This window comes from Haliotis cracherodii, unplaced genomic scaffold (assembly GCF_022045235.1).
Source record: "Haliotis cracherodii isolate W230 unplaced genomic scaffold, xgHalCrac1.p SCAF_3, whole genome shotgun sequence".
NCBI classification, from domain to species: Eukaryota; Metazoa; Mollusca; class Gastropoda; order Lepetellida; family Haliotidae; genus Haliotis; species Haliotis cracherodii.
In genome coordinates, this window is record NW_027266286.1 from 20,611,468 (window position 1) to 20,637,049 (window position 25,582).

Sequence of the window (25,582 nt, forward strand, 5' to 3'; positions counted from 1 at the left end):
TCATGTATGTGTGTGTACGTGCGTATCTCTCTCTCTCTCTCTCTCTCTCTCTCTCTCTCTCTCTCTCTCTCTCTCTCTCTCTCTGTGTGGTGTTAGTCTGTCTCCTAGACACTGGCGAATAAATGAAAATATGAATCCAACTCAAGTCTAGAATGATTTGGCAAGTCTATATTGCCTCAGCTCTGAAATTAAGCATTGTTCTGGGCTCCATTTGGATTTGATTTTGGATTTGGTAGATATATATTTTTAAATAAGATCACTTTAATTCTTGGACTAAATGCTAGTCTAGGGTTATGTGTGTGAGAGGGATGGTGGTGATTTGGAGGGATTTTGGTGATTTGGGGATTATTACAAGAAACATACTTTTGCGTTAGGTTTTACCTCAGGAAAATAAAATACACAGTTGATATATTCTGTCTCTCAGTCACAGGTCTCCGCAGAATATTAGATGTTCTGTTCCTTACTCATGCTGCCTGTTACCTTGGTTACCAGATGTTTATGCTTGTCACATCTTCACTGAATGCTGTGCACATTTGGGAGAAATGTCCCGGCCATGTCATACGAAAAAACGTTAAATGGAACTTTTGTTGTCCTGCCTTATATAAGTATAAGGTTATATAAAACAAGGACTGGTCAGTTCGGAGTCTGTATGCTGTTTCTCAGCTGGGTATTTTTTATAAACTGCAGCATGGTAATTTGGACTCAATAGCCTAAAACTCACTGCCAATTAAGTACATGTTAACTGACTCAGAATGGACAAAAAACTAAATATTAATAATAATGGGAATAAATACTCTCCGCAATCCCATGGAGATTTGCAATTTGCATAGAAATGACTGATTAATGACAGAAGATTGGTGAATAAGTCGCTACAGAGGAAATTGTCCAAGGCAAGTATTGGGATGGTACGATTAGGGCTTACATTGTAGGTTGATAATTGGCGTATTGTAGCGAGTACTGGCTTTGTGGGCAATATGTTAGAGTCGTTACTGATTTAATCACTCCATTCACACAGTCTCCGCACAGTGTGAGGAGCATGTTTGGAAACACCAGAAATCTCGGCAGACCCATAAGTGACTTAATTGTAGTTAATTGCTAGGTTTTGGTGGCAAGTTTGTCACATATATAAGACCATGCTCCATTACATCTAGGAGACATTTTGGTTGTCATGACAATGGAAACACAAGATTTTCATTTTTTCAAGTTAATCTGGAGTTTTGGGGACAAAACTGTATGAAAATGACACAACTGAAAATGTTTCTTTTTTTATATGTAATTCTTGTGTAATTTTCATGTAGTATATAAATACATTTATGATGACATGGAGGAGTTTTGCCAGGTCTAATTTGGTTTTCAGCTCGTGGGATAATTATATACATTCTGGAGAATGGTTAGTCATAGTGATAGTGAGACATATTGGATTGAGCAATACAGAGTAGTGTCATGTTGAGCAGCATTGTAGCCATAACACTGATACATCACCGTGGTTACAGTCACAGATATTCCTAGACTTGCACAAGTCTCTAAGTCAATAATTATTACTTTAAATCATAATTTCTAGATTTTGTAAATGTAATAAGTACAAGTTATCCCTGACCCTCCACATATCTAGACTTGCCGATTAGAAGGTTTGAATTACTACACATCTATGGACTTATCTTTCAGTACAGCCCTGGAGCAAGGCTAGGATATTCCCTAAGTCAATAACAAGTTCTCCATAGCGTTTAGCATTCAAACTTCTATATGAAAACTGTTGGTTATGCCAATATCATTGAAAGGTTTTGACCTATACATAAATGTCTTTTCCTCTATAAATGCTTCATTGATAAAAACTGCTATTTTAAGTTCCAATATCTTCTAAGATTCTTTCAGTATTGCAGCTGGAATAATCCACTTTGTGCTACTTGGCATTTCGTACCCAAAACGGCACTCCCTTTACCTCCCACTATAGATAAAGGAAAAGAGTATTTAGATGCCAAGATCTTTTCAGGTTGATTCAGTGTTTGTTAAAGATTATGTCATCAGGAATTTTTATTTTTTTTATTTTTTATATCCAATATGGTCCAAGATCTGTTCCTATCATAAATGATTTATTGAAAAGGGTGTGAGAATCTTAAAGGCAATGCCTTCAGCAATGCAGGAGACACGGTTAGTGTTGAAAGATGCTGCTGGTGGTTGTATGGAGATATTGATGGTATGATCGGTATATTGACACACGCTGCCAGTTTTCCGCATGCAAGGCCTCGGGCTTTGTCCCAATGATCATTCATATAGCACCAGCTCAATATGGTTTGTCCAGCCCGGTGGTGACACTGAATGGCCTGACCCCACTCTTCCAGTGTGTGTGAGTGTGAGTGGGTAACACGGTGCACCAGCTCAATACGGTGTGTCCAGCCCGGTGGTGACACTGAATGGCCTGACCCCACTCTTCCAGTGTGTGTGAGTGTGAATCAGTAACATGGTGCACCAGCTCAATACGGTGTGTCCAGCCCGGTGGTGACACTGAATGGCCTGACCCCACTCTTCCAGTGTGTGTGAATCGGTAACATGGTGCACCAGCTCAATACGGTGTGTCCAGCCCGGTGGTGACACTGAATGGCCTGACCCCACTCTTCCAGTGTGTGTGAATCGGTAACATGGTGCACCAGCTCAATACGGTGTGTCCAGCCCGGTGGTGACACTGAATGGCCTGACCCCACTCTTCCAGTGTGTGTGAGTGTGAGTCGGTAACACGGTGCACCAGCTCAATACGGTGTGTCCAGCCCGGTGGTGACACTGAATGGCCTGACCCCACTCTTCCAGTGTGTGTGAGTGTGAGTCGGTAACATGGTGCACCAGCTCACATACACTCAAGATGTTATAGAAAGCAGGACAAAATTGTTGTGTAACTGAAATGATATTGTGAACACAGTGAAATCCTTGTAAAACATACCCATTCATCACCACATTAGTGAAGAAACTCATTGACCAAAGTAAAGAAACATTTGTAGGAAACCCAGTGATCAACACAATTGTAGGAAACCCAGTGATCAACACGTTTGTAGGAAACTCAATGATCAACACATTTGTGGGAAACTCAATGATCAACACATTTGTGGGAAACCCAATGATCAACACATTTGTGGGAAACTCAGTGATCAACACATTTGTGGGAAACCCAATGATCAACACATTTGTGGGAAACCCAGTGATCAACACATCTGTGGGAAACTCAATGATCAACACATTTGTGGGAAACCCAATGATCAACACATTTGTGGGAAACCCAGTGATCAACACATTTGTAGGAAACCCAATGATCAAAACCATTGTAAGAAAATGACTGATCGGCATGATGGTTATGTAAGGAAACCAGGAATGTTTACATTCATGGAAATCTATTATTCCTATGAAAACTAAGGTTGACATGACCTAACTCGTTTATGTAAAAGTTGCCCATGATTATTCTGCTCAGTGAGTGTTCAGGGCGCCTCCTTGTATGAAATAGAAAATTCCCCATGAGCGCTGCTACACACCTCTATAGTCCGGGGGCCTTCTGTAGGGAGTAATTCACTGACTACAGGCGATATCTGACATATTGCACACACACCTCCCCATTGACAGTTTTAGATTGCTCTGTAGCCCGAGAGTTGATACACTGTTGATGAATCTCTCGGGCACTGTGATATAATCCTTGTATCATCACAGATATACAGGGTGCTCATATAAATATATCATCACAGATATACAGGGTGATGATATAGATATATTATCACAGACATACAGGGTGCTGATATATCTATATCATCACAGATATACAGGGTGCTGATATATCTATATCATCACAGATATACAGGGTGCTGATATATCTATATCATCACAGATATTCAGGGTGATGATATAGATATATCATCACAGATATACAGGGTGCTTGTATTGATATATCATCACAGATATACAGGGTGATGATATCGACATATCATCACAAATATACAGGGTGCTTATATAGATATGTCAACACAGATATACAGGGTGCTGATATAGACTTATCATCTCAAATATGCAGGGTGCTGATATAGATATGTCATCACAGATATACAGGATGCTGATATAGATATATCATCACACATATACAGGATGCTGATATAGATATATCATCACAGATATACAGGGTGCTTATATAGATATATCATCACACATATACAGGATGCTGATATAGATATATCATCACAGATATACAGGGTGATGATATAGATATATCATCACATACCCATGAAAATCCGGGGTAGAATAGGTCTTCAGCAACCCATGCTTGTCGTAAAAGGCGACTACGCTTGTCGGAAGAGGCAAATAATGGGATCGGGTGATCAGACTCGCTGACTTGGTTGATGCATGTCATCGTATCCCAAATGCATGGGATGGATGCTCATGATGTCAATCACTGTATTCTCTGGTTCAGATTCAATTTTTAACAGACCGCCCTCATATAGCTGGAATATTGCTGGGTGCGGCATCAAACAAACAAACAAAGCTTCACACATATCATCACAGATATATAGGGTGCTGATATTGATATATTATCCCAGTTATTCAGATATCTGTAGATTTGTATGTGTTCCCTAGGGAAGACAGTCAGGTCTAATGTACCTGTTACTGATGGCAGACAACTCATCCTCAGTTCTATCTGTGTCCTTCTATGCCAGTTAGATGTTCCCATGTTTTTCTGAGGCCTTGACATGTTGCCATAGTTACTATATAAATAATCAGAGAGGAAATTTGAGCAGAGACTTGTTTTGTAATCTTCGGTAGAAAAATAAACTAGTGTATGAAGGGAATGCACGGGAAAAACTTCAAGGATAGATTTATTTTCATTTGTGCTGCAACCAGTTTGCTAGACATTTGTCTTTGAAGTGCAATTTCACAGTGTATGTTCCATGTTTTCGAATAATTCTACATGTACAAGTATTTACATAAGAAGAGAGCTTGCAATGTGTATATACACGGATGAGAATCTTCAGCGGATCCGTGAATTTCCGCAAATTGTTTCGACCACAAGTTTGTTAAAATCTGATGGCATCCCCCATAAACACCCCCAGATCATGGACCATGCGCCATTGCAAGGATGTTTCAGCTGAAAAGGAAAATACCCATTCTCATCCTTGTACAAAGCTTGCCACATTTCCCATCCCGGAACCACTTCCAACATGGCTCCGTAAACAAAGTGTATGGGGAACAAAACACTTCCTGCATTTTGTTCATTGGTTAGATGATAAAAAACTCATGTCGGCTTGTCTAGAGAGACAATAATCTGTTGGCTCATGTAACTGTTGAAATATTACACTTAGCTTAGAGTTCAGGAAATGCCATGACTCTTGTACTGACAACAATCTCACTTCCTGGCTTGTTGCTTTCAATATTATACAGGGCGTTAGGGTAGCCTAGCGGTTAAAGTGTTCACTCATCTCGCCGAAGACCTGGGTTCGACTCCCAACATAGGTACAATGTGTGAAGACCATTTCTGGTGTCCCCCGGCTGTGATATTACAGGAGTATTGCAAAAAGCTGTGTGAAACCATACTCATTCACTCACTCACTCACTCACTCACTCACTCAAAAGTATACAGGGTAGTAAGGTTGCATGTAGTCTGTCTTACAGACCCTGATACAAATATATGTCAAATACAGCCCATGCAAGTCTATAATGTTTCGCAAGTCTAGATTACTGCAGTATCTGGAAAAATGTAGAGAGTCACTGGGCTCCGTTTTAGTATATTTTTATTAAGATAACTGAACAACTGTTTTTTTCTGTACGATATGTTCATTTCAGAGACTAGATGTTAGTCTAGGTTGCAATGAACATTTTGTTGTCATCACACTGGACCGAAAATCGGTAATTCCTGATAGCTTGTGGGCTATTCTATCTCTGAAGGTTACACTCACTTCTACTTCACCGTTTCTATGACATCAGGCTTTAGTCGTTGCAGCTGATTCTAAGCCAGGAATTCACCGGGCATTCTGAACAAGCATTTTAACACGTAAAACTGACCCAACTATAGGTCTTTGGGCAATAGTGTTGAGTAATTAATTATCATCCATGACATGGTTTAAGTTGGAGAAGTGACTTGAATCTGTTGTTTCTAGGAGTAGAATCAACAGATTCGAGTGATTTCTCTTTTACAAAATCTAGTGTTGTTCTCCGTGTGTTCTAAGGTGTTTAGGCTTCAGGTTCTCTGAAATAAACATATTTATTAAATATTGTTTTGGTTAAATTGTCTTTTAATTTATAGTAGAGAGAGTCAGTTAATCCCTTCCTGAACACTTAAGAAATCTAGACAGCTTTGTAGACTTGTTTTAGAATTTCGAGGATTTCTGTTTCAGGTCTGTATGAAAGATTAGTCAGTATGTATCCTTTAATAAATCCCTTGTCAGAAGATGAGCGGATTCCTTCTCTTTTAGCCTGGAAATCTTACAGCTGACAGAAGTTGGTATGTGGCTGACTGTTATTGTGTTGTTTCAGATGGGTACGAGAGCCAGGTGGTGTGTCAGGGGGAGCAGATGGTGCTGTGGTGCAAGCGGTCCACACGGGTCGCCATCTACTCCGCCATGTTTGGTCGTACACCCAACGGGACCAATGTCTGTGAATACAGCGGCCCAAGACACATAGGTATGTAATTGCTTGATACTGGGGCCAGCTATGTGGCTCCCATCTGAGGAATAGTTCCTTCTCTATACTCCTTTCAACTTCCCCATACTTAGGCATATCTATAACTTAGTGACTGACCTGCTGACCCTAAACTTTACAAATGTGGAATAAGATTTAAAATTTGAGGAAAGTCATTTGTTATACCTGCTGAATCTGGTAATGTAACAAAAAGTAATACATAAAATTAATAATTGATAAAAATATTTATGATTTAGACTTTAAAAAGTAGACATTGTCTGCCACAAATAGTTGTAATAGTTTGAATTTCTTTACACTACAACTGTAAAAGAACCAATTAATAAAAAACAAAATGCATTATCCACCCCCTCCTCAACCCATCTCACAGCACATATCCCCTTCTCAATCCACTCCACACTCACCCCCACACTCACCTACCCCCTCCTCAACCCATCTCCACACTCACCCTCACACATACCCTCACTCACCCCCACACTCACCCTCACTCACCCCCAAACTCACCCTCACTCACCCCCACACATACCCTCACTCACCCCCACACTCACCCTCACTCACCCCCACACTCACCCCCACACTCACCTACCCCCTCCTCAACCCACCCTTACACTCACACTCACCCCCACACTCACCCTCTGACTCACCCTCACTCACACTCACCCTCACTCACCCCCACACTCACCCTCACTCACCCCCACACTCACCCTCACTCACCCCCACACTCACCCTCACACATACCCTCACTCACCCCCACACTCACCCTCACACATACCCTCACTCACCCCCACACTCACCCCCACACTCACCCCCACACTCACCTACCCCCTCCTCAACCCACCCTTACACTCACACTCACCCCCACACTCACCCTCTGACTCACCATCACTCACACTCACCCTCACTCACCCCCACACTCACCCTCACTCACACTCACACTCACCCTCACTCACCCCCACACTCACCTACCCCCTCCTCAACCCATCTCCACACTCACCCTCACACTCACCCTCACTCACCCCCACACTCACCCTCACTCACCCCCACACTCACCTACCCTCTCCTCAACCCACCCTCACACTCACCCACAACCTCCTCAACCCACCCTCACACTCACCCCCACACTCACCTACCCTCTCCTCAACTCACACTCACCCCCACACTCACCCTCACCCACGCCCTCCTCAACCCACCCTCACTCTCACTACCCCCTCCTCAACCCAGTTCAGACATGAGGCTAATCAGCCCAACCAGTTACTGACTACAACAGCAGGATTGCGGTAACACACTGGAATGACATTTAACAAGATTCAAAATGAAATGTCAACAGCCACCAAAATACCACCTGCCCTGATTAAAGGAAGTAGTGGTATAAATGATAGATGAAAAAAATATCCATGTTTCATTTGAAATAACATACTTCACCATGACCCTATTTGCATCAGAGGCTAACCATCTGGATGCAGTGATGACTGATGAGTAGACACGTTCTGCAGTAATACTCATGTATCTGTGCCGCTAGACTCCATGATGCCAGCAGATCCTCGTGACTCCTACGTTTGCTGCACGCAGTCTAAAAACCTGTCACTAAGTATACACGTGTGGGCTGATCTCTCAATCAAAGGAGGTCACAAAAACTTGGCCGTCATAAAAAAATGAAATTCCTTTTTTTGTTAAAGCGTTGAAGAGTTCTTAAATTGCTTGAAATGGCCATGAGGGAGGGAGGAAATATTTGTTACCCCAACTGACATCCAAATGGGAGGGTCATTTGTTGAAAGTACACCCCCTGAACATCCCTCATAAATTAAACCCCATGGGGATTCCTGGTTAGAATTGGTCCCCAGCAGCCTGTGTTGGTCATAAAAGGAGACAAAATGGATCGGGTAGTCAGACTTGGGGATCGTTTGTGGATCTTGGCTTATAGTGTCAATCACTGGATTGTCTGGTCCAGACTGCTGTCATGGAACTGAAACATTGCTGAATGATACAAAAATTGAGAAACAAACAAACACACAATTCCTAAATTAAAGGATCAGTTCCCAGAAATATTATATTATCATTATTATATGATTTGTTGGCCTTATAAGAAGAAGTGGTTATGTTGGATCATTAGCCCAGTAGAATGTGACCTTGTCATACAACAAGACCAGGTTCTATTCCAGCATGACTCAAGTGTGAACAGTTTTGTCATGATGTCTTATGTAGTAGGTAAATGTTCTAGTATTAAACAGATAAGGCCAGATTAAACTAACTACCGTATTCGACGTAATAAGCACCAAGGGCACACTCAAAATTAGAAATAGGGGGTTCTTATTAGAATAAAATTTTGATGAAAAGGAAACAGAGTTGAAAGATCGTAAATTTTGTGGTTCATGCTGACAGTCTGAAATGATACAAAAGAACAGTCTGTGCGTATTATACACGACAGATATATTTTTCCAGAATTTAATTGCCCATAATTAAGGGTGCATATAACACACGAGTGCATATTATACACGAATAAATAAGTCTTGGATACATTGATCAGTCGGAAGGGGTGCTAATTGGGATCGTTCACTTGCGAATATATATGCAAATATCGCCATTGGCGCTTATTAGAGCAGGGTACAGTATTAGTTTTTCATCCAATATTAAGAAATATGTGAGATGGGAGGCATTGTTTATGTTATCTTTTGTATAGACAAACAATCTATTTTTTTAAATTAATTGATCATGGCCAAAACAAATATCTCTTGGAGAACATTTGAGTTGTTTATATGCTGGCTGGGAAGGTTTGGGAAGTAAAATTCTTTTCAACTAACATGATTATTCCCTGCTTTACAGGAAATTGTTTTCCTTAATTCTGCCCCTGTATGAATGGATCACTTGTATGTATGAATGAATCACTTGTATGTATGAATGAATCTGTGTCTGTTTCAGACTGCCAGGCGCGGAACACCGTGGAGGCAGTTCGCAGCAAGTGTCATGGCCGCAAGCAGTGTGTGTTGGAGGCGGAGGAGTACATCTTTGGAAACCCTTGCGAGGAAAGGGTCAATAAATATTTAAACGTAACTTATACATGTGGTGAGTAAAATTAACTATCATGTGTATTGCAGATTCAGAGATAGGTTTGTGCGTCACTGTGTCTTGAAGTTATATTTCACATAAAAGTACAAAATATTTGTGTGCCAAAGATATGCACAGTATACGTGTAATACTGTCTGTGGCTGAGGGGTACAGAACATATTGATACTCAAGGGGGCTGGGATTAATATCCCCCGCCTCAAAGTGCGAGGGGGATATAGGAATTGGTGCCATCCGTCCATCATTCCATCATTCCATCAGTATGTCCTTCAGTCATTTCGTCCGTCCGTCCGTAACTTTTGATTTCTGAAGCAGAACTAAAAAAACGTCAATATTTCTTAACCAAACTTTGCACACACATCATTTGGGTGCCGAACTGGTGCCTTTTGCCACTTAGAGATTCCTAATATTTTTAAGTTTTCTGGTGTCTTACACATTTTGTTTCAAAAGCAGAACTCAAAAACCATTCGATATTTGTTAACCCTACTTTGTACACATATTACTTTGGTCTTGAACTGGTGCCTTTTGTCACATCGAGATTTTTAACATTTTTCTTTTTTCTGGTTTCCATGGAAGCACTTTGGACTTATTACATTTTCTGGGTAGGGTTTTTTTCCGGGCTATAACTTGTAAACTATTTCATATTTTTTTCACAAAACTTTGTACGTGTACAGCCCTGGGGATGAATTGGTGTCTTTTGCTAAGTAGGGCATTTTTTTATGGGAGCACCCATGGCGAGGATATGAGTATTTGATGCTTGTTATTATTTGTAAATAATTTGTTCCAGAAAAAAATCCCAGACCCCACTCTCCCAGAATATTAAATGTCATGACAGATTAACTGTAGTCATGTGAAAAAATTGGGTGTTCTTTTATTTCATTTGAGTAGTATAATTTCTGCTAAGAGGGTGAGTCCCCACAATGTTATAGAATCTGGGGCATTCAAGTAGATCTCTTTGGAATTTAAACCTCATTAAACACTATTCATCTGGAATTTAAGTGCATTTGGGAGGACACTTTGTAAGAGATAAGAGAGCTCAATCTGAGTACCTGAAAAAAACAGATGGTTTCTACCGAGAGATGTGCAACTGTCTTATTATATGTCTACTCCTGCTGCAGTTAAAGGAGCCTTCTGATAGATATTAATTGGTCTACTCCTGCTGCAGTTAAAGGGAGATGTGCATCTGTTTAATATGCATACGTTTCTACTGTTAATAGTGTTATCTACCCGTGAAGATCCAGGGTAGAATAGGTCTTCAGCAACCCATGCTAGCTGTAAAGACGACTATGCTTGTCGTAAGAGGCTACTAACGGGATCGGGTGGTCAGGCTCGCTGACTTGTTTGATGCATGTCATCGTATCCCAATTGTGTGGATCGATGCTCATGATGTCAATCACTGGATTGTCTGGTCCAGACTTGATTATTTACAGGCCGCCGTCATATAGCTGGAATATTGCTGAGTGCGGCGTTAAACAACAAAGAAAGGAAAAACATAGTTAACAGTTTGAGAGATGTCATGTATAAGCATGTGATATATATGCCTTATCGCCCAGTGGGTGGGGTAGATATTGATAATTGTCAGACTGGGTTCATGAGAGTTTATGATACTGAAACAAATTAGTGTTGAAACTGATCCAGGATGGGCAGTGTAGGAGATGCTGTATCGCCAGCTGCCACACTGATGTCCTTATCATCTCCCTCAGACCAGCTCTCTTCCCTCTGCAGTCAGATGGGAAGATGTTTAGTAGCAATGGCACATTTAAGTTGCACCAAACCTTTTTGTGAAGTGACATGTTGATAATATCACATCTTGAAACAACAGACACAACATGGGCATGGTCCCCAGTGCCCTGTGTGTATCCATGTATCTGTGTTAGAAAAGGTTGCAGGCGGTCTATGCTTGTTTACACGTTTGTTGGTTCAGAACAGGTCCCCAGTGTTCTATGCTTGTCTCCAAATGGAGAGGGGCTGTCGAGAAGCCTAGTGGTTAAAGCGTTCGCTCGTCACTCCGAAGACCCAGGTTCGATTCCCGACATGGGTACAATGTGTGAAGCCCATTTCTGGTGTCCCCCGCTGTGATATTGCTGGAATATTGCTAAAAGCAGCGTTAAACCATACTCACTCACTCAAGTGGAGATGTCAGGTCAGAACAGGTCCCCAGTGTTCTGTCTTGTCTCCAAGTGGAGATGTCAGGTCAAAACAGGTCCCCAGTGTTCTGTCTTGTCTCCAAGTGGAGATGTCAGGTCAAAACAGGTCCCCAGTGTTCTGTCTTGTCTCCAAGTGGAGATGTCAGGTCAGAACAGGTCCCTAGTGTTCTGTCTTGTCTCCAAGTGGAGATGTCAGGTCAGAACAGGTCCCCAGTGTTCTATGCTGGGAATATGTTTGTAAGTGGAGATGACAGGTCCAGAATCCTGATGTCCTGGGCCCACTTGCACAAAGTGAACTTAGCGCTAAGATGATCATAACTCCCATACTTTAACATAGGCTTACAATAGTCGTAGCACTAAGATCGCTTTGTGCAACTGGGACCTGGGGCAATACCATATGCCCAGTAATAGCAACACTACAACATACTCAACACACATGGACATGGCAAGCCCATGTGATGCAGCCTGCTGTGGCCGACTACCCAGCAGAACACCCACTCATTCATACACAAAAATTTGTGTTGCTTAAAATGATATCCTGTTCATCATTCATCTCCATGTGACAGTGTTCTTTACCTAGTTGGGGAAATTGGGTATGCCAGTGGTTAAAGCCTTCCCTCATCACACAGAAGACCCGACATGGGTACAGTGTGTGAAGCCCATTTCTGGTGTCCTCGGCCGTGATATTGTTGGAATATTGCTAAAAGCGGTGTAAAACCAAACTCACTCACTCACTCACTCACACAGTGCTCACTCTTTACGTAGTTGCTTGTATCCTGCAGTAATCCAGTAGTTGCTCGTGTCATGCAGTAATCAACACATGGAATGGGATCTGCTGTGTTGGAAGGAGATGAACTTTAATAGGATGTTGTGTAACACTGAAGCGGCTTCCTGTTTTCTCAAGACACCAGCTCCCACACAACCTGACACCCTGACCAGTTCACATGGAGGAGCTGTGCTCCAACCATCAAAAGTTGCTCACTCAGTGTGGGTCTTTGCGGCTTGAAGTCTGCGATTAGGACCAACTCCCGCCCTCGTATTTGCTGTAGGTGTTGACATTCAGGATGCCCTTGATAGGGTGCTAGAATTTAATCAGTTTTGCCGAGCCTGATAAATGGTTTATCGTGTGGATTTTAGTTTAATATTTCATGGATTTAAGCTAGGGGATCTTCATGTCAGTACAGCCTGCATTACATGCCAGTGAATCAATGGTGGTTTTGTAGAAGGATCTGAACATTCTACACTGCCAGCTGATCACTCCCACATGCCACCACTGACAGTTGACCACTCCCATGTGGCAACACTGACAGTTGACCACTCCCATATGACAACACTGAAAGTTGACCACTCCCATGTGGCAACACTGACAGTTGACCACTCCCATATGACAACACTGACAGTTGACCACTCCCATGTAGCAACACTGACAGTTGACCACTCCCATATGACAACACTGACAGTTGACCACTCCCATGTGGCAACACTGACAGTTGACCACTCCCATATGACAACACTGACAGTTGACAACTCCCATGTGACAACACTGACAGTTGACCACTCCCATATGACAACACTGACAGTTGACCACTCCCATGTGGCAATTCTAACAGTTGACCTCTCCCATATGACAACACTGACAGTTGACCACTCCCATGTGACAACACTGACATTTGACCACTACCACACAGCATCAATGACGGTTGACCACTCCCACATGGCAAAACTGACATTTGACCACTCCCATATGGCAACACTGACAGTTGACCACTCCAATATGGCAACACTGACAGTTGTCCACTCCCACATGCCACCACTGACAGTTGACCACTCCCACATGCCACCACTGACAGTTGACCACTCCCACATGCCACCACTGACAGTTGACCACTCCCACATAGCATCAATGATAGTTGACCACTCCCACATGCCACCACTGACAGTTGACCACTCCCACATGCCACCACTGACAGTTGACCACACCCACATGCCACCACTGACAGATGACCACTCCCACGTAGCATCAATGACAGTTGACCCCTCCCACGTAGCATCAATGACAGTTGACCACTCCCATGTGGCAACACTGACAGTTGACCACACCCACATGCCACCACTGACAGTTGACCACTCCCATCTAGCAACACTGACAGTTGACCACTCCCATGTGGCTAAATGTACATATATATTTTCAACAGCCTAATCCAAGTCATCAATACACACAGAAAGTAGCCCTTCTCTGTACATACAAACCACCATGTCATTGATCCACACACGACAGTTTACAGTTTGTACTTATGTTAATCTGAGTAGCTGATACGGATGTTTGTGATGTGCGAGGCGCCCAACTCATCTGTTTCAAGTGTGACATGACAGCTAACCTTTAAACTCCGGCACATTGTGCTCGTGATATTTCATTTTTACACTCAGTTGACTTAAATGTTAAAAGTAATATCTGAATGAATTAAACAGGGTATCCCATGACCTATTTCAACCCTAGGTGGAGCTAGGTGGAGGTGCTGTGTCACTATTAAATGTCAGGGCATATGCCAACTTGCACACAAAGGATAATGTCTTTCATCAGTTTCTGGTACGTGGTGAATGACGGTCAGGTCTAGCTGAGTGAGTGAGTGAATATTGACAATATGTCAGCCATTCCCCGTCCATCTACTTCTGATGATATAGTGGCCATGATCATTGTGTGGCTGTCTTCTTGGCCTTCGACATTAACAGGGACAGATTCACTCCGGGGCATTCACTCTATGCATTCTCACAAGGACATTCACATTTAAAATTCACAAAAGACATATACACGGCATCATTGTAGCTAGACATTCACAGAGAGACATTTTTGCTGGATATTGTAACACATTCACCCGTTGACATGTTTACTAAAGATATTCATGCAGTGACATTCATATTGTTCACATTTATACAAGACATTCACACACCGACATATAGCTCCAGTTATGACATTCACCTTACAAGACACATTCATACAAGATGTTCACACAGTGACATATAGTTCCGTTTATGACATTCACCTTTTAATACACATTCATACAAGATATTCACACAGTGACATATAGCTCTGTTTATACAATCACCTTATAATACACATTCATACAAGACGTTCACACAGTGACGTCATATAGTTCCGTTTATGACATTCACCTTTTAATACACATTCATACAAGATATTCACACAGTGACATATAGCTCCGTTTATACAATCACCTTATAATACACATTCATACAAGACGTTCACACAGTGACGTCATATAGTTCCGTTTATGACATTCACCTTTTAATACACATTCATACAAGACTTCACACAGTGACATATAGCTCCGTTTATACAATAACCTTTTAATACACATTCATACAAGATATTCACACAGTGACATCACATAGCTGCGTTTATACAATCACCTTATAATACACATTCGTACAAGATATTCACACAGTGACATATACCTCCGTTTATACAATCACCTTAAAAGACACATTCATACAAGACATTCACACAGTGACAGACATATAGTTCTGTTTATGATATTCGCCTTTAAATACACATTCATACAAGACATTTATCATGGCGGCACACCAGTCTCTGAATCCAGCAATTATGTAATAGTTCCTCAGTCAGCACTGATGGCAGGTGGAGAACAATTCCTGATTGTTTTACATGGTGATATACATATCTGCTGTAGAAAGGCCGCCAGCTATTTATGAGTGACAGGAAAACCCTCATTGGTAACCAGAAATGGTGGAGATTCCATAGACTGCGTATAGCCATATTTCCTGCCACCAGAGGAAATTATACTGCCACAGGGCCGGATGTCCTTGTGTCACACATGTAATATGGTATATATAGCACTACGACCGCGTCACACACCAACAGTGGGAATATACGACAGTCGGGACATCGAACACGGGTAATCATTCAATTTCTTGTCGATCTTGATTTGTTTCAATGATGTCTTGTACAAATTCAACAAACATGTATATCTTGTATATCATGGAGCCAGTACATTTTGAGTGTGAAATTGGACTGATTCATGACTTGGAAGAACTGCCCATCCATGATGAAGATGATAAAGTTAGCGAGTATGATCTACGTCTGTCAGGAGACTCAAATACCAACTTTGGTTTGTTTGTTTCGGAGCTTTTTGTCTCATGAAAGAGATCACCAACCCTGAAAGAAGAATTTTTTTTAATCTAATTACATGCTATTTCAATTAAATTTCACGATTTTGGTTCATTCTTTGATAAAAGAAACAAATTATCAATCATTGGTTTATTTTTAAATTTGAATACTTAATTAAAACAGTCCAATTTTTTGTTATATGGTGTAGGATGATATGTATGATATCGTCTGTTTATGATATTTGATAATTATTATATGCTATGGAAGTCAGTCTGGCGTGCAAATGAGCGGAGTGTTCTTGTAACATTGTTATACATGATAGTTAAGTGATTATCCCAGTAGGGAGGGCTTGAAACTGAGCCGCAATCTAAATATGTGAGTGTGACTTTATTGATTGTTGGAGTAAGAAGTGAACCAGGAGGGCTACGACAGGGTTAGCCTGCCGGTACTGAAGCTGGCATATGTTGAGTCATCTGCCCAGTGCAACTAATTGCTTTAATTAGGTCAAACTACTACAATTTGGAATTAACGAGCCTGACTGGTTCCGCTGTTTGCACCACTGGAATGGTAATGATTGTATTATCTAAATGTTGCCCGGATAAGAGACAACCACCATTTTGAGCATCTATCATGTTGACCGAGCTCGGGACTGAAAAGTGAGTTTGGGGTGTTTTATGTCATTGTGGAATTATTTCTTGTGTGTTGATGAAGTGTGTTGTTCACCAGCGGGTTTGTGTCTGATTTGGGGGATACCAGTTGTGGGAGAAGGTCTTGTAGAAGCAGGGCACTTGTTGTGTAATGACCACTTGGCGCCGTTGCATGGCGTAAAACACATGGGTTCATCTTCAGCACTCGAGAAGCAGGCTGATGTGATTGGACGCAGCCTTGCAGTGAAGTGTTTGTGTATTATGTGTTTGTGGAGGTTGTTTAGAAGCCCTCAAGCACTTGCCAACATGTGTTGTATTGTGGGAAGATACAATGGTTGAGTGAGTGAGTTGGGTTTAACGCCACTTTGAACAGCATTTTGGTAATATCACAACATCGATTAATGTATCTCCTGAATTGATTAAGGTGTTAGATGTTTACTACGTGAAATCCATGGGTACAGGTATGGGTTCTGACAAAACTAGAATTATAATCGGGGCTGTTCTCGGATTCAAACCATGATCATCGGATTCTGGCAAGCTAAGGTATGCAACTCTGCAGAGCAAATTGTGGGACCTTAGTGGGACCTGACAGTGGAAGGCCTTATAGGGGCTCAAGGTCACTCGTCAGGTTGCTGTTGTATTTTGGAAGACGATGAAGGAACAAAGTATTCTCTGATATTAAACCAACTACTATTATAATGAACTCAAATGGACCATATATACAGCATATATACACCAAATGGCCGGACTAACAAATAAGTTTGTTATCTTCGTCATTTCGTTTTAGGCGTGTTCATTATAACATAGTTAACTGTAAATTACTTTTGAAAAAAATCTGGGGTTTTTTCCACTTACTGTTGGTGATATTGTTCACCAAAACATCCTGTTTCGTTTTTGGTTCTATTTAAGCCAGTGAGGTAACTAGTGTTCTGAATCACTGGTGTGGCCTAATGTTTGTTGCTTAGAGTCCTCATGTCTTTTTCAAGTCTAACTAACTTATCTTTTATTTCAGTTCCTAAAAAAATATTTAAGGCAGCTCATCGGAAAGAAAGGAGGCGGCACCACAAGAAGAAGGACAGGAAGAATTCCCTGCGAAGCAGCAGCACCGAGGCCGGCGTCTTCACCAAGTACAGTGAGACATCCACGCCCACGTACAAGACATCCAGGAAGGCAATCACAGTCAGGCCTGAGCAGGCTTCAGCAGGTACGTCCTGGTGGCAGGTCCCAGTAGACAGGTAGACTTGGGTAGAGCTTCAGCAGGTACGTCCTGGTGGCAGGTTCCGGTAGACTTGGGTAGAGCTTCAGCAGGTACGTCCTGGTGGCAGGTCCCAGTAGACAGGTAGACTTGGGTAGAGCTTCAGCAGGTATGTCCTGGTGGCAGGTCCCAGTAGACAGGTAGACTTGGGTAGAGCTCCAGCAGGTATGTCCTGGTGGCAGGTCCGGGTAGACTTGGGTGGACTTAAGTGGACTGGGGTAGACGTGGGCAGATTCTGGAGGTAGGTTGTGATGAGGGTCATTTTGGCCCCAGGTAACCTATGACCTAGTCTGGAATACGAGATAACCCTCAACCTTGTCTGTTACCCATGATAACCCACTTGTCTGTTACCCTTGATAACCCACTTGTCTGTGACCCATGATAACCCACTTGTCTGTTACCCAGGATAACCCACTTGTCTTTTACCCAGGATAACCCACTTGTCTGTTACCCAGGATAACCAACCACTTGTCTTTTACCCAGGATAACCCACTTGTCTGTTACCCAGGATAACCCACTTGTCTGTTACCCAGGATAACCAACCACTTGTCTTTTACCCAGGATAACCCACCACCTTGTCTGTTACCCAGGATAACCCACTTGTCTTTTACCCAGGATAACCCACCACCTTGTCTGTTACCCAGGATAACCCACCACCTTGTCCGTTACCCAGGATAACCCACCACCTTGTCTGTTACCCAGGATAACCCACCACCTTGTCTGTTACCCAGGATAACCCACCACCTTGTCTGTTACCCAGGATAACCCACCACCTTGTCTGTTACCCAGGATAACCCACTTGTCTTTTACCAAGGATTACCCACTTGTCTGTCACCCAGGATTACCCACTTGTCTGTTACCCAGGATAACCCACTTGTCTGTTACCCAGGATAACCCACCACCTTGTCTGTTACCCAGGATAACCCACCACCTTGTTTGTTATCCAGATGCTGCAGGGTCTGACAAAAAGTCAGGTGAAGGAAACCCCAGCACTGTCAACACTGACAAAAAGCCCGGTGAAGGAAACCCCAGCACTGTCAACACTGACAAGGAGACGCCCATCAAAGACAAGACTAAGCCGACTGAGACCAGTAGCAGCACCGCCAACCCCTGTGACAACTACACCACCGTCCCTGCTGGTCAACAGAGAGACAGGTCCATGGGGATTCTCATGAACTGGCTTAATGCTGTCAACTTTTTGAACAGTAGGTCATTTTATACACAAGTATACACAAACTGTACCTTTCTTTAAAATAATTATACATGAACAGTTATACTCATACTGTCAGAATATTGCTTTGATCTCAAGAAGTCTGTAATTGCATGACACTGACAAAATACCCACTTCTGTCCATGTTAGTTGCTGATAAATGATTCTTGATGTGAATAGCAAATTTAGGATGTAACAAATTCAGTAGGTTCAACATTGACCTGTACATTGTTGTGATTTCAGAGAATGCTGAGAAGGTTATCCTGTATCTAGTCCTAGGAGTCTGTGTCGGGATCATCATTCTCCTTACCGTGATTCTCATCAAAATTGGACGTGATTATAAACGCAATGTTCGCGCCAAACTGGACGTTACAGAGCCCACCCATAGTCATAATGTCACCTCCAATCATCATCCTTTGGAGGCTTCGTCAATAGAACGGGCGGAATCTATAGACCGTATCGAAGTTGTACGATTTAGCCCTCGAGGCACGTTACGAAATGACACAGGAACAAGGAGTTTAAGTAACTATTATGGCTGAAATGTTCCAACATTCTAGTGCAAATGTGTGCCATGGCTGGTAACCAAAGGATTTGTGATAGTTGAGAGTTACCTCCCTTGAAACAAGGTTATCTCCCCTTGTTATGTGGTTGTGATGTGCAAGTGCAATTGTTATGGAGATATTTGTGAGAAGAAAAAGAAGATATTTTTGTGCATTTTCACAAAAATTCTTTTAGATGCAACTTACAAGTTGTGCATTATCCCCCAGCGACAGTTTTCGGGCAATAATAGTGCTGTTGAAATGTGTACATAATGATGTCATTGTGTGGAACCCACATGTGGGTGTGAAGAACATGTGGGGGGAAATCAGATGAGGATGCACCAAGATATTCATGTCTGCCAGGAGCCGTCTGTGTTATCGGGGATCGTTATGGAACTGATACATTACAATTAAAGCCCTTACAAATCGTGGGCTGAAATATGAGTTATTGAACAAATTGATCTTTTTCAAGAATTCTTAAGCTGTCAGTCACTCGAAACTGAAAACTTGAAACAGGCACAGGATGTATGCTCTCATGAACCGGATGATGAAGCCAAGTGTATGAGAGTTGAAAAGGGGCAGAAGCGATTCTCACAGTTCCGTCAACTCTTATGTCAGCATTCATGCCTTAATGTTTATAAACATTATTGGCGAAACAACCCGCAACATAAAGTGACTTTTTTAAGCCCATGTTCCTTTGTACTCATTAACAAAGCTAAGGCCAACAAGATTTTCAGCCAACAGGCAGAGGCGACATTAAAAATTGACCACTTGATATTCTATTGTGGGGGAGGGGGAGGGTAGGGGTGGCTGGGAATCTTATTGGAGAAACATTATTTTTTTCAGTTAGACAGTACTTCTTCAAGACATACATTTTCTTTACTCTGAAAGGAGGAGTCATATATATTTTTAATTGTCTGTCCGAACATCCAACATGTCCAATAAAACAATATTAATAATGATAAAAAATCTTTTGTAAAACGTGACGGTAAATTTTTTCCAGCAATTTTGGGACAGATTTAACCTCCACACACCCCCAAATTCAATATCAAATGGTCAGCCACTCTGATTAAATAAATTTCTTAGGGCATGATTGTTGTGTATGAGAGGATTTCTATAGCTGGTCCACCTGCAGCCGGTGACGTCTGCTTGGTCCACCTGCAGCTGGGGACGTCTGCTTGGTCTACCTGCAGCTGGTGACGTCTGCCTTGTCCACCTGCAGCTGGTGACGTCTGCTCTTGGTCCACCTGCAGCTGGTGACGTCTGCTTGGTCCACCTGCAGCTGGTGACATCTGCTTTGTCCACCTGCAGCTGGTGACGTCTGCTCTGCTCAATGGTCTGTTGTGCTACTGTCATTCATCATGTTAGTGTGGACTGACGACTTCCCCCTGTGATAACTGTTTTGTAAACATTTTGATAACATTTATAAATTTTAATATATGATATATTCCAACATTGATCTGAACATTTCCTGTAACAATAGGGCATACTCTGATGCTCAACCTCAGCAACCATTTGTATTCCAGTGTCACAGACAGTTACCGTATTCAACGTAATAAGCGCCCAGGGAGCTCTCAAAATTAGAAATAGGGGGCTCTTATTAGAATATTATTTTGAGTTGAAAGATCGTAAATTTCGTGGTTTATGCTGACAGCCTGAAATGTTTATATACGACAGAAATATTTTTCCAGGATTTAATTGCCCATAATTAAGGGTGCATATAACATACGAGTGCGTATTATACACAAATAAATAAGTCTTGTGTACAGTTGGAAGGGGTGCTAATGTGAGATTGTTCACTAGCCAATATATTAGCAAATATCGACGTGGGCACTTATTAGAGAAGGGCGCTTATTACGTCGAATACAGTATTTAAGCAGCAATATATTTCAGACAAACTCCAACCATGAAACTATGTTTCGCCATTTGATAAAATATGCAACTTCGCTTCGACACAGGTTCACGATATTGGTAGTTTCATTGAAAGGTCAATAAAATCACATCAAAATATGAGGCAAAGTTGAGAAACTTTGGCGGAATTGAATAATTGTTGTGTTATTATCAAGACTGGAATATATTTGTATTTACAGTGAGAATTACTTGACTGGCTGCAAGGACATTGTGTCAGCAGTCCACCTCATCTCTTATTGGCCATTCGTTGGTCACATGTATTAAACCTGTGTGTAGCTTTACCTCAACCTGACAAAAGCATGTGCTGGTCACATCAGAGTTCTCTCCCTTAGACTGTTAATATTAGTCTCTATATATCTGCATATTGAATATTCACTTCAAAGATCTGTAGTATTGCATAATATATTTACAAATTAAATATCTGCACTGTCTATTCACAATGTCTATTTCTTTATTTTTTTTCAATTTCGTTCTTATTGTCTGAAGGTTGATTTGTCTGTACCCAAGGTTGAATGTCAACCATATTTTCTGAGTACATTTTGATATGGAAGTGTTTCAGCATTCCGATGTTGTGTGTGTGCACTCATTGTCTTCAGTGATTATCATATTTGTGAAACTCTACATCCATCTTCATCAGTTTCAATGCGACTCTTGAGCCTTCGAACCATGTTTCATAGTTCATGATTCTCAAATTATGATGGTTAGGCTTAAAAAAATGAAAGAATTGGTTCTCAGGCAATGACTTTTGAAAATATAGTTCGGGAGGGCAGTAGGTTTTTTGGGATGCTTGTTCAAACTAGTATGTAACCAAATAAACAGTTGTATACCATCAACCTGGGAAAGGGCCTCCCTACATAAACAAGCATACAAACTCCTATTGCTGCCATGACCATAACACGAGATGTGCAGTAAAGCAGTGTGCATGAAAAGGGAAGTAACTGCGTGGATCGCATTGTTTTTAAGTATTAGGATTTTTATTTAAAAAAATAAAATGGAAATAAAAACGAAAACATGCAGCAGACTTTATACTGATGCGGAGAGGACCTGAGAACCAAGACTATAATTTTTCAGCCTTAGTAATGAAACTTTGTGAAATGCTCAATCACAGATGTTTTTGTATAACCACTTTGCCAAAGTTTTATGGTATGGTAGTCTTTAAGGAAATGCTGATATTTTTGCAGTCTCAGGTTTTTCAGCATTTATATGCATGTACCCTACCATACAGTGCCTAGTATGTCCTTGCCACTGAATGGGAAAGTTGGGTCGAAGCGCCATCTGATATGATTTAGCTGTGTGCGGTATTTGCTTCAGTAATCTATCATATATTAATCTCCTGTAAAACCTTTTAGCTTATCTTTATAAATGAGACAAGAAACACAAGGATGACCAAATAGGCCATTTGCATCTCAGGCCATCACTTTTAGAAACTGGTACCCTGTAAACTGAACCCAAGTGAGATGGAATATTGCAATATGATACTTATATTTATACCGGTAGCTCCTATTTCATGTTTATTTCAGGAAATTAACCTCAAATCATCCCTGACGTCTGCCTTTTGGTATATTGAGAGAGAAATCTAGAAAAAGGAAATAAATACAATTGGTCCTGCTAAGTCAGAAACTAAATGTTGTACTTAGATCTGTGTCACCAAGAAACAATGTATTTGTCCTTATCTTTAGAGTCAGTGGTAATGACTGTTTTTGTTGGAATCATAATTCCAAACCCTTTAATCCTGATATTAATCCCAGTTTAATCCTTCATGTTTGGAAATTTAACATAGGTACAAATTATGAAACATTTTCACTCAACAAATACCAGACCTGTTTTCAATTAAACAAGCTCAAACCTTTTCTACCCTAGAAGAATCTCTATGCTTATTTAGTCTCCACGGCAATGTGAGGAATACAATAGAAGAAAGAGGTGATAATGTTCCAATATTTCCCTGTACTTACGTTACTATACTACTACAATGTGTCAGAGTTACCTCCCCCTGATGACCACAAGGGAGATAACTTGGTAATGTGTATTCATTGTGCTGATGTGTTCAATTTCTTGGACATCTTCATGATCCTAAACAAGCCCAGTGTGCTCAGAGTTATGTAAGCCTGTGTTCACCAGGCAGAAACCAGTGCGTCACACATGTTGGGTACATGTGTACTGACTGCAGTCCATCTCTATGTGGGGCAGTCGGGTAGCCTAGTGGTTAAAGCGTTCGCTCGTCACGCCGAAGACCCGGGTTCGATTCCCGACATGGGTACAATGTGTGAAGCCCATTTCTGCTGTCCCCCGCTGTGATATTGCTGGAATATTGCTAAAAGCGGAGTAAAACAAAAATTCACCCATCTATATGTGACACAATCAGTGCATCAGCTTTAACACACTAGTTTTCCCAATCGTGTTGCACATTTACCTTATAACCAATCAATATATACTTTACAAAACAAAATTGCGGGAAAAGTTTTCTTCAGTGGCCTCTATGAACACAAAACAAATCAAGAATGGATATCCTTCCATGAAATTGCAAATAAAATATTGCAGTCTAGTAATCCACATCACTTGTATTAATCAGAATAGCCTTGGGATAATATACCCTAGACCACTGAGGATGGTCCATTCAATAGTTCCACCATAAGGAATATAGTGTGGTATGTCTGTTTCTGTTAGATGTCCATCTGCTCTCGTGCGAAGCTGTTCATTAAGTTTCTTCATCGTCTGTCACACCGTTGTTGTTGTGTTTTTTTTATTGAATGTGAATTCCTGTATTCCTGTTATTTACTTTCTTCAACAACAATTCTAGTCAGACCTGCACCACATACAGAGTCGGATGTAAGCTTCCACTTTCATGAATAACAAACCACAACAAGGAAATGTTATGGAGAATAAACAAATGCAATACGTTCCTACATCACCCGTGAATACATCACTCGTGTAGTTGCAGTGAAGTCATGAAATGATGCCGTGTAGGACTCTCAGAAGTCTAATGAACCCAACTCCAAGCATGAATTTTGTGAAAACCCTACCAGTAGATTAGGGCTGGGACGGGTAACTCTAGTACCCAGGTCGGGTGGGTACTGAGTAGGACCCGGGTACCCACAGGACTACCCGGACCCGTGGTTAGTCACGTGATATATAGTTTAATTACAAAAATTATCTAGAACTCTATGGTTACACTACAAGTCACTTATGTTCACATTTCTTTCTGACTATGCATCCATTCCTTCTGACTTAACATATGGTTGAATAAAGATATAACTTAAGTCTACTTCAGTGTATGCATGACCAGATTGTTTAATGCATGTATCAAAATTTGTTTTGCAAGTGCTGTAGTAAAAAAATAATTCCCAATCGGACATATTGTATCTCTTGAGACGTACAGTGGGTACCCGGGTAGGGTTGGGTAATAGGGGGGTGGATACCCGGGTAGGGGCGGGTAATAGGGGGATGGGTACCCAGGTAGGGGCGGGTAATAGGGGGCGGGTAATAGGGGGGTGGGTACCCGGGTAGGGTCGGGTAATAGGGGGGTGGATACCCGGGTAGGGGTGGGTGATAGGGGGATGGGTACCCAGGTAGGGGCGGGTAATAGGGGGCGGGTAATAGGGGGTGGGTACCCGGGTAGGGTCGGGTAATAGGGGGGTGGATACCCGGGTAGGGGCGGGTATTAGGGGGATGGGTACCCAGGTAGGGGCGGGTAATAGGGGGCAGGTAATAGGGGGGTGGGTACCCGGGTAGGGTAGGGTAATAGGGAGGTGGATACCCGGGTAGTAAATTTGGACTCATCCCAGCCCTACAGTAGATGGTCTCAAGGCTCTGACACATTGCACAAGAAATATTGCCATTTGTGTTGCGTAATCTGAGTGTTGATTGGTCAGAGAACTCTCTGGTTTTCTCTTGATTTATTGGTTAAAATAGCGACTACACACCAAAACGTTGATGTATTCATGGGTGAATAAACTCGTGAAGTATTGACGATAATTCTTCAGGCGTTGACCTATGTCCCTAGTCCAATGTC

The 25,582-nt window shown here is 41.7% G+C and overlaps 1 protein-coding gene across 2 annotated transcripts in view; it reads left to right on the top strand.

Annotated features, from left to right (window-relative positions):
• The window catches only part of LOC139473966 (protein eva-1-like), a 187,340-nt gene extending 162,370 nt beyond the window's left edge, over window positions 1-24,970 (top strand). For both annotated transcript variants that reach the window (XM_071256832.1, XM_071256833.1), the window contains 5 exons: window positions 6,496-6,642; window positions 9,574-9,717; window positions 17,671-17,862; window positions 18,861-19,118; window positions 19,367-24,970. In XM_071256832.1, coding sequence (XP_071112933.1) covers window positions 6,496-6,642; window positions 9,574-9,717; window positions 17,671-17,862; window positions 18,861-19,118; window positions 19,367-19,662 — 1,037 coding nt within the window. In that variant the 3' untranslated portion in view covers window positions 19,663-24,970. The remainder of the gene's footprint in view (window positions 1-6,495; window positions 6,643-9,573; window positions 9,718-17,670; window positions 17,863-18,860; window positions 19,119-19,366) is intronic.
• The last annotated feature ends 612 nt before the right edge of the window (window positions 24,971-25,582 follow it).